General features: G+C 35.8%; 1 protein-coding gene across 1 annotated transcript; it reads right to left on the bottom strand.

The window, feature by feature from the left end:
• Positions 1-1914: 1914 nt before the first annotated feature.
• Positions 1915-4328, bottom strand: LOC131163478 (protein AGENET DOMAIN (AGD)-CONTAINING P1-like). Its single transcript, XM_058120074.1, has 5 exons — positions 3892-4328; positions 2996-3084; positions 2932-2945; positions 2795-2848; positions 1915-2067 (listed from the first exon to the last, which is right to left on the bottom strand). The coding sequence occupies exons 1-5, from the start codon at positions 4326-4328 to the stop codon at positions 1915-1917; spliced, it is 747 nt and encodes a 248-aa protein (XP_057976057.1).
• Positions 4329-12970: the final 8642 nt, after the last annotated feature.

The following is a 12970-nucleotide window of genomic DNA, read 5'->3' as shown; positions in this document are numbered from 1 at the left end:
TACAAAATTGGTGGATAGGGCCACTATAGCAGAGATTGGAGAGCGGTTCACTACAAAAAATAAGGTCATTAGTGACGGTTTTCAATTAGTCGCTATATCTGCCATTACTAATACTTATTAGTGACAAAATTTTTAAACCGTTACTAATAATAGAGTATTAGTGACGGATTAAAATCGTAATTAAAAACTTAAGCCCGTCACTATAGATTCTACACTGACTCGACCAAAAATCCTCACTAAAGCCATAGTATTAGTGACGGTTTAAAATTCGTCACTAATGCTGTATTATTAGTGACAATTTTGAAACTGTCACTATTGCTCTATTATTAGTGACGATTTTTAAACCGTCACTAATGCTCTATTGTTAGTGACAGTTTTAAAACCATCACTATTGCTGTACAGAACCGTCACTAAAGCCACAAGATTAGTGACGGTTTGAAAACCTTCACTAAAACTTTTTAAGAAGGCAATATTAGTGACGGTTTTGAAACCGTCACTAATACTTAAATTGGATAATTAGTAGCGAAGTTAATTTTTTCTCAATTATTAATTCCTATAAAAATATGTAATTAAATTACATTTTTTTATACATATCATTAAACCATAATTGCAAAAAAAAAATCATAAATTATTCAAAATTCTAATTCAAATTTAAATACAAATACAAATATATTATACAAATTCAAATTCAAATACAAATATATTATACAAATTCAAATTTAAATATATATACATTATACAAATTCAAATTCAAATTCAAATATATTTCATCTGTTCAAATAACAAAAAAATCCAAAAGCTGCATCTGTAGTGCATGACATCGTGCTAATGTTGTCATTGTTGCAAACCCTACAAATTAAGAAAGTTAAAAAAATTAGTATTTGCTTTTTGAAAAATTTTGGCAACATTTCTTCTGTAAATATGACATTTTCCATAGAGATGCTCCAAACTTAGGGTTTACAATAAACAGTTTACAATAATCCAACTAGTAATGACTTTTACGAGTGCACAAGAGCTTCATATAATAAGCATTAAATAATGTAACGTGTTCATGCATCCCATAAACAACATATATCAGAATATAGTTCTATGAAAAAATAGAATGTGATGTTTATGGTTTACATGACTTCCATAGGACTCTAAAACAGCTATAATAATTAAATAATGCAAATGAGTCCATGATTGATAGAATTTTCACTTAGCATATGCAAAAGTAAATTTAGAGATGAAGAGTAAAGTTCATTTTAAGTTCACTCGTTCTTTCAAAAATGGTTTTTACATTCAGCACACTATAACCATATGAGCATATGGTATATGATTATGATTATTTTGGGAAAAAGTCAACAAATTTTTGGTAGCATGCTGTTTATAAATAGAACATTTCCCAAACCTGTAAGTCACAAAGCATGCAATTCAAAATATTTTTGCATCATACATATGCCATTTAGATTAAGACATGCAACAACTTAAAAGTATCTACCAGCAGGCAATACACATCACTGCATCAGCCATGCAGGTGGCATTCCAATCAAGCATGCAGTCTTAATGTCCACTAGCAGCATGCAATTCACAAGATATATCAATCCAAACATGCAGTTCAGAAGTTAAATCATCTATTAAACTAAAGTTAGATAAGTACAAGGAAATTTTGTGTTGTGTACAAGAAAAAATTTTGAGTGCGCAAACAATAGAAATTGTGTGTGCTGTATGTACAAAAAAAAATTGTAAGTGTGTTCTGTGTGTTGACAACATGGAAGTGTTTTGTAAGTGAGAATGCTTAGTGTTACTTGCTCCAAAAAATGTAGAAGACATCGTAGAAAAACCAAGTGATGGCCACTGTATGGTAGTATTTTATTTTCTATCTTCAAAACAAGCGAAAAACCAAGTGCCTTTAGGGAAAAAAAAATAGCACATTCATGAATCTTTATTAAGAATGTTCTGAGTATAAAAGAAGATAGTAACCTTCATCTTCCCTAAATCAGCTTCAACCCCATCTTCCTCCACCGCAGCCACCATAGACTTCAGCACCACCACCGACTTCACCTCCTTCCCTTGCTCCCCCGATCTCTATCACAAAAACCTCACAAAGTTGACAATTATAGCCACTGAGGTCATCACGATCATGGCAGCAAGGGCGGCTATGGCTTGCTGCAGCGTCTTCCTTGAGGGCGAAGTTCTCGAACAATAAGGTTCAATCTGCAATCTAGGGCCCAACTTCAGAATCCTTGACCTTGATGATGATTGAGTAGACGACGAGGTCATAGAGGGTGATGAAGGACAATAGGGTCATGGATGATAGAGAAGGATAATGAGGCCGTGGATGGTGGTGGCTGCATTAACAATTCTTTATCTAGTTTACTCGGAGTTTCTTTTCAAAATTAATTTGAAATGCAATAAGCCTGCCCATGTAGACAAAATGAATTTTAGTCTTTCATCTGATAGGTTGTCTCTTATAGTTAAGGTATGATTTAAATAATAATTTTATTTCTCTTGAATCTTGATGCCCTTCTTGTGGTCATTGCATCCACTTGCCTTATTTACAATAATTTCTCACTTGAGTCTTTGAAATTCTGTAGAATGTTCTACTTGAAAGCAGTGATTTGGACAAGATTCATCCAGATTATGGAGCTAATTTAGTTATTTGTACACAAGATGAGTTGTTCTCAATTTGCATTCGATGTCAAGGTATGTTCATTTGTTTCTTGTTCTTTGATCATCATAATTTTTTATTGAAGCTTTTGCACATAAGGTTGGAGAGATGAGTCCATGATAACAATACTTGAGGAATTAGTACCTCTTCCTCCAAACGAGCCACGGAACCATCATGATTGACTTTCATAATGTAAACCTATCAACAACCAACCACAAACCTATGAAGGGGAAGAGGTACTAATTCCTCAAGTATTGTTATCCTAGACTTATATCTTCAACCTTATGTGCAAAAGCTTTAATAAAAATTCATGATGATCAAAGAATAAGAAACAAATGAACATACCTTGACATGGAATGGAAATGGAGAACAACTCATCGTGTGTACAAATAACTAAATTAGCTCCATAATCTGGCCGAATCTTGTCCAAATCACTGCTTTCAATTAAAACATTCTACAGAATTTCAAAGACTCAAGTGAGAAATTATTGTAAATAAGGCAAGTGGATGCAATGACTACTAGAAAGGCATCAAATTTCAAGAGAAATAAAATTAATATTTATATCATACTTTAACTATAAGAGACAACCTATCAGATGAAAGGCTAAATTTCATTTTGTTTACATGGGCAGGCTTATCGCATTTCAAATCAATTTTGAAAAGAAAATCTGGGTAAATAACTAGATAAAGAATAACCATCCACCCACTATAAGAGTACCCAAACCTCCCGATTCTTACCTCCATGTCCATCATAAACTCCAAAGAATGAAGTGGAAGCATACAAAACATAATATATTTTGTAGCATGCTAGCAAATCAAACATTCATAGTCAATAACAGAATATTCATACTATTAGTTTGAGGGTTTAAAGGAGAGAACAGAATGGATGTTACAGGATGGGAGTTGATGGTACAAGGTAATCATTAAATTTAATCTCAACGCTTTTTTGGAAATTTTTGAAGAAAGTTGTAATTTGGGAGTTTTGAATTAAATGGAAAGAAGTAAAGAACCCTTCGGGCTTTGATCCCCCTATTCATATTTAAGAATTTCAAATAGAATAGAAGAGAATGAAGAATTCTTCAGTTCCACCGTTTGCATTTTTCAGATGCAATGAAAAAAAATATGAACAAAAAATTCTTCAATCTTTTTCCCTTCATAAAAACAAACTCCATACATTATTTAATCCTTCACTCCATTTCCTAAACTTCCAAAATGACTGCTAAGGAAAAATCTCAAAAATACCTTTTTTCCAAAGGCAGAACCCACTTGCCAGTGACCCATTCGCGATGAAGCCTTAGATCTGTGGCCGTAAAATCCATCTGCTCCCTCGACCCACGGAAAAAAATGGAGCACCTCCCACCGTCCAACACTTCGGTGACCACGCCCTCCCACAACCCGTCATTGTGGAACACGTCGACCTCCTCACTGAACTTGAACCCGCGGCCAAGCTCAAGCGGCGGAGGCGGCCGCAACTGCACCAAATCCACTAGCTCCCGCAACGGTTCTAACCCCTCCTCGTCGGCCATCAGGCTCTTGCAAACCACTATAATGGTCGAGTTCTTCTTCGACATCGCCCGGATGACGACCCCGACATACCAGGAGCCGCGAAAGGCCTCGTCATCACTGCTTATCTCCACCTCCGCTCCTTTCTTGAAATAATATCCCAGCATATCTCCCATTTCTAGGGTTTATGCTAAAATCCTTAACTAAATTTTTTTTATATTTTTTAAATGAAAACACAATTAGTGACGGTTTCAAAACTATCACTAATATCCTATTATTAGTGACGGATCTCCCAATCCGTCACTAATACCCTTAACTAAATTTTTTTATATTTTTTAGATAAAAAACACTATTAGTGATGGTTTTAAAACTTTCATTAATACCTTTAACTAAATTTTTTATATATTTTTTGAATAAAAACCACAATTAGTGACAATTTCAAAACTGTCACTAATACCCTATTATTAGTGACGAATCCCCCAATTCGTCACTAATAGCCTTAACTAAATTTTGTATATATTTTTTAAATAAAAAACACTATTAGTGACGGTTTCAAAACCGTCAGTAATACCCTATTATTAGTGACGGATCTCCCAATTTGTCACTAATACCCTTAACTAATTTAAAAAAAAAAAAAACACTATTAGTGACCGTTTGAAAACCGTCACTAATACCCTATTATTACCGATGGATCCCCCAATCCGTCACTAATACCCTTAACTAAATTTTTTTTTTTTAAAAACACTATTAGTGATCGTTTGAAAACCGTCACTAATACCCTATTATTACCGATGGATCCCCCAATCCGTCACTAATACCCTTAACTAAAATTTTTTTATTTATTCATAAATATTAGTAGTGATGGTTTGTTAATCGTCACTAATAAGTTACTTTTAGTGACGAATTTAATTTGTCACTAATACCCTTGAATCGTCACTAATATTTTTCTAGAAAAATTTTTGCACGAAAATTGTTTATCGTGCAGTTTTTAGTGACAGTTTTAAAACCATCACTAATAGGGTTGTATTAGTGAAGACTGCTAAAATCGTCACTAATGCTTACACTATTAGTGACAATTCTTAAAAACCGTCACTAATACAAACTTTTAGTGACGAAATTGAATTCGTCACTAATACTTTCGTCACTAAAAACCAATTCTTTTGTAGTTGTTGGAGGCTGAGGAGCAGACACAGAAGAAGAGATCCACACCTTCTGGTTCTCAGTAGGGAGTCAGTCGTGGTTCATGGAAGAGAGGTGGCTACTACAGAGATTGGGCTAGACCGAGGAATGTCCAGGAGATCAGGAGTTTCTTGGGGTTAGTTGGATATTACCGTTGTTTTGTCGAGGGGTTTTCAGCTTTATCAGGGCCTCTGACATGACTGATTAGGAAGAATGCTAGATTTGAATGAGACGACAGTTGTGAGCAGAGTTTTCAAGAATTGAAGTAGAGGCTAGTCACAGAGCTAGTACTGATCATCCCGTCAGGGGGTGAGGGTTATACTATCTATAGTGATACGTTCTTGAAGGGACTTAGCTGTATATTGATGCAGCATGGCAGGGTGGTGGCGTATACGCCCAAATAGTTAAATGAGTATAAGAAGAATTACCCTACCCATGATCTTGAATTGGCTGCAGTGGTACACACATTTAAAAATTGGAGGCATTACCTATGGTGAGTAGTGTGAGATTTTCTTCGACCATAAAAGCTTAAAGTATTTCTTCACCTAGAAGGAATTGAATATGAGGCAGAGAAGGTGGTTAGAGTTAATTAAAGATTTTAACTAAACTATCAGTTACCACCCAGGGAAAGCAAATGTCGTAGCTGATGCACTGAGTAGGAAGTTTGGGGAATTAGCATTTACAACTATGGAGATCCAGCATCCGATCATAATGGATCTAGAGAGACTCGACATTGAATTGATCAAGAGTAATCCTCTGGTATATATCGCCAGCCTAGTGGTACAACCTACTCCACAGGAAAGAATTAAAGCTGCTCAAAAGGAAGATCCAAAATTAGCAGAGGTGATAAATAGAGTGCAGCCTAGTGAGGGAGAGGAATTTTGCATTTCAGATGACAGAGCTTTACGGTTCCATTCCAGATTATGTGTTCCTGCTGATGTTGACATCATGAAGACTATTTTGGAGGAGGCTCATAGATCTTTGTATATGGTTCATACCGGCAGTACGAAAATGTGCAGGGATTTGCGAGAGTTTTATTGGTGGAGTGGTATGAAGAGAGAGATTTCTAGTACGTAGCCCAGTGCTTGACATGTTAACAGGTAAAAGCTGAGCACTAGAGGCTAGCAGGTCAGTTACAACTGTTATTTATCCCAGAGTGGAAGTGGGATCATATATCCATGAACTTCGTGTCAGGGTTGCCGTCGACATCGCATGGCTAGAATGTGATATGGGTGATAGTAGACTAGTTGGCTAAGACCGCCCCATTCCTCCCTATTAAGATCAGCTATTCCCTCAACCGTTTAGCGGAGATTTACGTTTAGGAGATAGTTCATTCTCATGGAGTGCCTGTATATATTGTGTCAAATCGAGACCTGCGTTTCACTTCACGGTTCTGGAAAAGTTTGCAGGAAGCTCTAGGGTCTTAGCTATCGTTTAGCACAGCATTCCATCTTCAGTCAAATGGGAAGATTGAGAGGACAATACAGATACTAGAAGATATGCTCCGAGCATATGTATTAGATTTTGGGGGTAGTTGGACTTAGTTCATGCTACTGGTGGAATTCATGTATAATAATAGTTTTCAGGCCAGCATTGGTATGACACTATTCAAGGAACTGTACGGTAGGAAATGTCGATCTCCTTTATATTAGGATGAGATGGGTGAGCGGCAAGCTATGGGGCCAGAGCTAGTATAGCGGGCATACGATAAAGTTTGGCTCATCAGGGATAGATTCAGTGCAGCTCAGAGCCGACAGAAGAGTTATGCCAACAATCGCCACAGGAATTTGGAGTTCGATGTGGGTGATCATTTATTTTTGAAGATAGCTCCGTTAAAATGAGTTATGAAGTTTGCTAGGAAAGGTAAACTTAGCCCTAGGTTTATCGGTCCATTTGAGATTTTAAAGAAAGTGGGGCTGGTGGCCTATAGGCTAGCTTTGCTACCTACACTATCCAAGATGCACGACGTATTCCACGTATCTATATTGAGGAAACCCGTCCTAGATCATTCTCATATTATCATCTATGGTGAGTTAGAGCTCAGTGATTCACTAGTCTATGGGGAGGTACCAATGCAGATTCTGGATAGAAAGGAAAAGGAACTACGTAATAAGAAGATTCCTCTGGTAAAAGTTCTATGGAGGAATTACATAGTAGAAGAGGCTTCTTGGGAGCTCGAGGAACAGATTAGATAGAAATACCCTCAATTATTCCAAGAAGTCCATATGTGATTAATAAATGTGAGTAAATATGTAATGTTTCTTTTGCAGGTACATGTAGTGATTTAGTTAGTAAGTGGTATTTTAGTTTTGGGAAATTTTTTTTTGGTATATGTAATCTCCCAAGACTTGAAATGTAACCACGGTATTCCTCTGCCATAAGTGAGGGTAAGTAATAAAATAAGTAGATCGTTTTACCTTTAAGGGATGATGAGTTGTATGAATAGTAAATTTCGATGACAAAAATTTATAAGGAGAGGAGAATGTAATTACCAGAAAAATAATGTTATTTAAATAATAAAGAGGGAAGGAAATGGAAACAGAAACAGAAGGAGAAAGCAGACTTCATCGACAAATGCTTCGTGTTCGTTAACGACATTGCACTTTGAGAGTAATAACTGAGGAATTTAATCAAGGACTCGTCGACGAATACTGGGTATTCGTTGACGAGGATAACATAGAGTCTCGTCTACGAGGGTATGTTTCTTCGACGAGAAAATAGTGAGAGGTTATTTGGGCGACTTAAAATTTTGTTGACGAAGGGTAGGGTTTGTCAACGAATTGTCTCTTGTCCTCGTCAACGAGGTGACGTGGCTAGTCAACGAGGGCCAGTGTATAAAAAGGACAAACTTCATTTTTTTCAGTAGAATTTTGATGCTCAACCCTCTCTCTCTCCTCCCTATGGTTCCTCCCTCTTCTCTCTTCTATTTCCGTCCCCTTAGTCGCCGGATTGACGTTCTGAGGCCATCACGATGCTCCTTGGGAAGTTCTCTCCAAATTTTCCGGAGCGGATCGTTGGTGGAAGCAAGTTGAAATTCATTCCTGATTTGAGGTAAGGCTTTTATTCGAAATTTGGTCTTTCCACAGTTGAAGGAAATGATGTACTCTAATAAATACTGAAGTTTAGTTCCGAGAGTTATCATTTTCAGGGTACTGCTTATGGTTTCCTATGGGTGTATGACCACTATTATAGAGGGGCTGGGCTTTTTAGTTGGTAGGTAAGGGGATAATTTAAAGTAGTTATTTTCCTTTTAAATTACTATTATTTAATAGTGGAATCATTTTGAGAAAGCATGTGATTATATATGAGTATAATTGAGAAAATGTAAGTTTGGGAAAACACTGCAATTGTATAGAAAATGTGATTTCAGAACGAAATATATGGTTTCATTCAATTTGTGTGGCGTGAATATTATTATTATTATTATTATTATTATTATTATTATTATTATTATTATTATTATTATTATATATTATACCATGTTAAGTTAAATTTATAAAATAAAACATGTTTACAAATATTTTCAGGAATAACATGATAAACACAATAAATTATGATTTCAAAATATATGATATAGTCGGCGCAAGGCCGAAATTACTCATGTTATTTGGCGCAAGGCCGCATTTATTCATATTTTCGACCCGAGGCCGTAATTATTATGTTAATGTAGGATTCAGAAAATGCTATTATTTGATTTACGATAAATAGTATATGTTTATGTACAATATGTTATCAGCATCCAGATGTTAGTTTAGTTCAATTTTAGGAGCACAGTACCATAGCTTATAAATCAGATATCTATGTTCAGATTGGTGCTAACCACCCCACGAGGAGGTGGGAGATGGATAGTTGATGTGACTTTAAGTGTACAGTTGTAGACGTCCACCTAACAGTCCGGACCAGGGTGTGGCGGGCGCATCGTACTTATAGACATTTTTGACTCGATAGTGGTCTACCAACCCTTGTCGGGTCCCGCCTTTGGGCTGCACAACCCGTCATAGGGGGTAATACATGACATCAGCTAGCAATACATCCTGGGTAGTTTTCAGTATTATAGATCATATCAAATAATACATGATTAGTATGATTACTTGGAAGTATGAAATTATGTGTTTATATAATCATATTACGATTTATGTTTTATGGTATGTGAAATGTACGGTATATGTATTACAACATTAAATATTCATGTTGCCACACAACTGATTTTAATTTATCCACCCTTACTAAGAGGTGTCTCACACTAAGTTTAAATTATTTCAAGAAACCCGGAGAGATTGACAGGTCAGGGCCGCTGCTAAGTGAGTTGAGCTTTCCTGCTAGAAGGGTAAGTTTTGATCTACGTTCAGGAGATTTTTGTTGTAAGATCCTAGGTTTATTTTGATGTTTTGGAGATTGTATATAAATACAGTTTCCTTGGAAATATAATAGACTCTAGTATTATGTAATTTATGGTTGATGAATATGACCGGTGTCCTCGCTATCTACGAGTTCGAGTTGACTATTTTATTTATTATGTTCTATTATATGATTAGTTAAGTAGGTTGTTACAAAATATATGTGCAAAAAGGTTTCCAAATGAGAAAGTATTTCTCCAAAGATTATTTACCAAGGATATATGTGGAGAAACTTATAAGCTCACTTTCAAAAAGGATTTCAGCAAATAAACACATGTGAGAGTATAATGCTTTACAAAACCGAAGCCCAAAAATAAATGTTCCTATTCAACAACCTTCAAATGCAAAGAACTTGCAAGTGAAAGAAGTAAAGGAATTAATCAAACTCTCTCTTCAAAACAATTTTCAAATAAAGGAGTATAAGAGAGTATGTACAATAAAGCTTTTGAAGATAAAAAAATTTTGGAGAATTTTCCTCACTAATCTAATTGTTAAAAATGAGTAATTTGACCATTAGGGACATATTAGAGATTTTTAGAAATGTTTAATGAAAAAGTTACCCCAATTATCGCGGTTAAAATGAGGCAACTCGAGAAATTCGGTCGCCCGGACTTTAGGTTCGGTTGCCCAAATAGACACATGAAGAAAAGTGCATTTTTCATGTTCGGGTGTCTGGTCAAAGCTTTGGGTGGCTAATTCTATGGCGATTTCCAAACTGTTCAATGTTTGGTCACCTGATCCTAAGTTCGGTCTACCGAACTTTAACATGCAGTCGCCTGAAGTGGATGAACGTGAAGTTTAGGTGCCTGGGGAAGGTGAAAAAGTCAAGATTAAATGTTCGGTGGACCAAGAATACTCAGTTCATTTCGGTTCGGTTGCCTGACCTTTAGTCAACATTTTAACTTTTCTCAAATTCAGTCGATAGAGGTTTTTTCAATGCACAAGTTTGGTCACCCGAAGCCCTTTAAATTTTAACACTTAAGTCCTGTTTAAATCATGAGTTACCCTTGATTGCGTAGTTGATAGTGGGGACTTTCCTAAGTGCTTGTGCAAAGACCTAGGGTCAGTTTATGGTCTAAGTTTTTCAATTGAGCCAAAAAACTTGGCGTCAGTCGACTCTCTCTATGGTCATTTGTTTCTCTATGGTCAAACTATGGTCATTTGAGCTTATTCATATCGTGCACACAGATGCAAATATTACTGACCATAATATTATATACCCAAATATAATAAATGCATTTACAAATGAAGCATAAACAAGTCTTCTTCTTTTTCTCTTCATTTCCTATTAAATATATCAGGAGCATGATATTTAAGTTCTTTAGGCTTCCATAAATCCACTCTCATGTGTGTGTACTATATTGTAAACCTGCTCGCAAACTAGATGCACACATAAGATCCTTGTGTTTCTTCAGCATCAAAATCGGAGATCAGACTCAAAAAGTCAACATAAAATATGGCTCATATGTTGAGTGGACCACATGTACAAGGAGAAAACATGGTGGAAAATAGAAACGTTGGTCCACATGACCAAACCATCGACGATTTTCCTGAAATTGCCGATGGTTTTGTGCAAATGAAAAGAAATACTCGACAGATTTGTTCCCATTACATCAATTGTTTGGTCTCGACTTCAAATCGTCGATATGAAATCGTCGACGATTTTGTTTGGTTACTCAGCATTGGTTTTCAAATTTTGAATTTTGAAGTTATATAGGTTTGCTTTTGGAGGGAGAAATTGCGGGAGGGTCATATGTTGACTTTGGTGCAATCCCAAGAGGGGGGTGAATTCGAGATTAAAAAATTTCCTCCTAGGTTAAACTAATCCAATGACAATATTACACAACCTAGGGGTAGTCTAAGTATGTATGAAATTGTAGATTTGATATATTAAATAATTTTCAATACATGCACAACAATTTTAGTATTTCTCAACAAGATGCTATATCATGTCAATCAGATATGCAGTATATTCAGTAGGAAAATTAAATCAAGCACAAAGCAGAATATAATGTAGGAAATGTAAAAGTGACACCGAATATGATATCGGGGCTCAGCCAATACTGCCTACGTCCCCGCCTTGGCTCAAATGCATAAGGATTCCACTAAGGCTCACTTCACGAGTGGAGCGGCACCTTTTACAACATCTTACCAGGATGGTGCACCTAACTTTCCTAACTAGGTCAAAGCCAATCTTGGACTTTTCATAGGGCAAGTATCCTTCTTCAGGCCCACACCTAAAATACAATTGGATATGAAATATTGCGTACAATTAAAGTGCTTCTACACAAGCAAATATGTACTACAATATAGATAGACAGATATGCACACACAAATGATAAAATTTATGCTTAGTGCAAATGAAGTGTGCTAACACTAATTTTGATGTAAATATACAATCAAGTCATAGAGTGTATTTTCAAACAATCTTTGAAACAAACTATCAATATTAATCAATCACAACATGTTTCAAAGAGTTCCAACTAGGGTATTCAAAATATCTCAAAAAATAATTTTCTCAAAATATTTGCTCAAGAGATATTTGAAAAATTAGTAAGCTTGTGAAAAATATTTTACACAATCAAAAACACACAAGCTTGATGAGTCTTGCAACAAAGATGCAAAGACTAACTAGCTACAAAGGTTTTCCCGCACAAAGATTTATTAGTAAAAATCGGGGAAAAAACCTTATGCTCAACTCTCACTCCGAAAAACAAATATACAACACAATGAGAGTTTCCTAAAAAGGATAATAATGTATAACCACTCAAAGCACTCTCACAAGGATTGATTTATTAAAGGAATGGTAGTATGTGAGGGTATAGGCTTTGTATTTGAAAAAGACTCTAAAAAATACAAAGAGTATTTTTACTAATCAAAGTGCTAATTAATTGCTAATCTGAGCAAATGAACCCATGTATATAGGCAGGACCAAAATTATAATCATTGGGGACACATGGGGAATAATTAAATTTGTTTTAAAATATTTTAAGAAAATTAACCCTGTTTAACCCCAATTAACCGTGGTAAAAATTTGGCGAATCTGAGAGTTTGGCTCGTTTGACTGAACAAACACAACAGAAAAAGTTATTTCCGAAGTTTGGGTGCTTGATCAAGGGTTTGGTTTGCTGACCAAGGTGATTTTCCAATCTATCCAAGGTTTGATCGCCTATTCTCAAGTTTGGTTCGTCGAACTTGCACATTTGGTCACTTGGGATTATTTTGAATGTGAAGTTTGGCCA

This window comes from Malania oleifera, chromosome 9, assembly GCF_029873635.1.
Source record: "Malania oleifera isolate guangnan ecotype guangnan chromosome 9, ASM2987363v1, whole genome shotgun sequence".
NCBI lineage: Eukaryota > Viridiplantae > Streptophyta > Magnoliopsida > Santalales > Ximeniaceae > Malania > Malania oleifera.
Note: the sequence above shows the minus strand (reverse complement) of the source record. Positions and strands in the feature narration are given on the sequence as shown.

Coding starts and splice junctions, on each gene's coding strand:
- LOC131163478 (XM_058120074.1), bottom strand. CDS start 4,328: ATGGGAGATATGCTGGGATATTATTTCAAGAAAGGAGCGGAGGTGGAG. Junction 3,085..3,891: donor GTTCTGCCTTTGGAAAAAAG/GTATTTTTGAGA, acceptor AATTGAAAGCAG/TGATTTGGACAAGATTCGGC. Junction 2,068..2,794: donor TGGCTCGTTTGGAGGAAGAG/GTACTAATTCCT, acceptor TTTTTGTGATAG/AGATCGGGGGAGCAAGGGAA.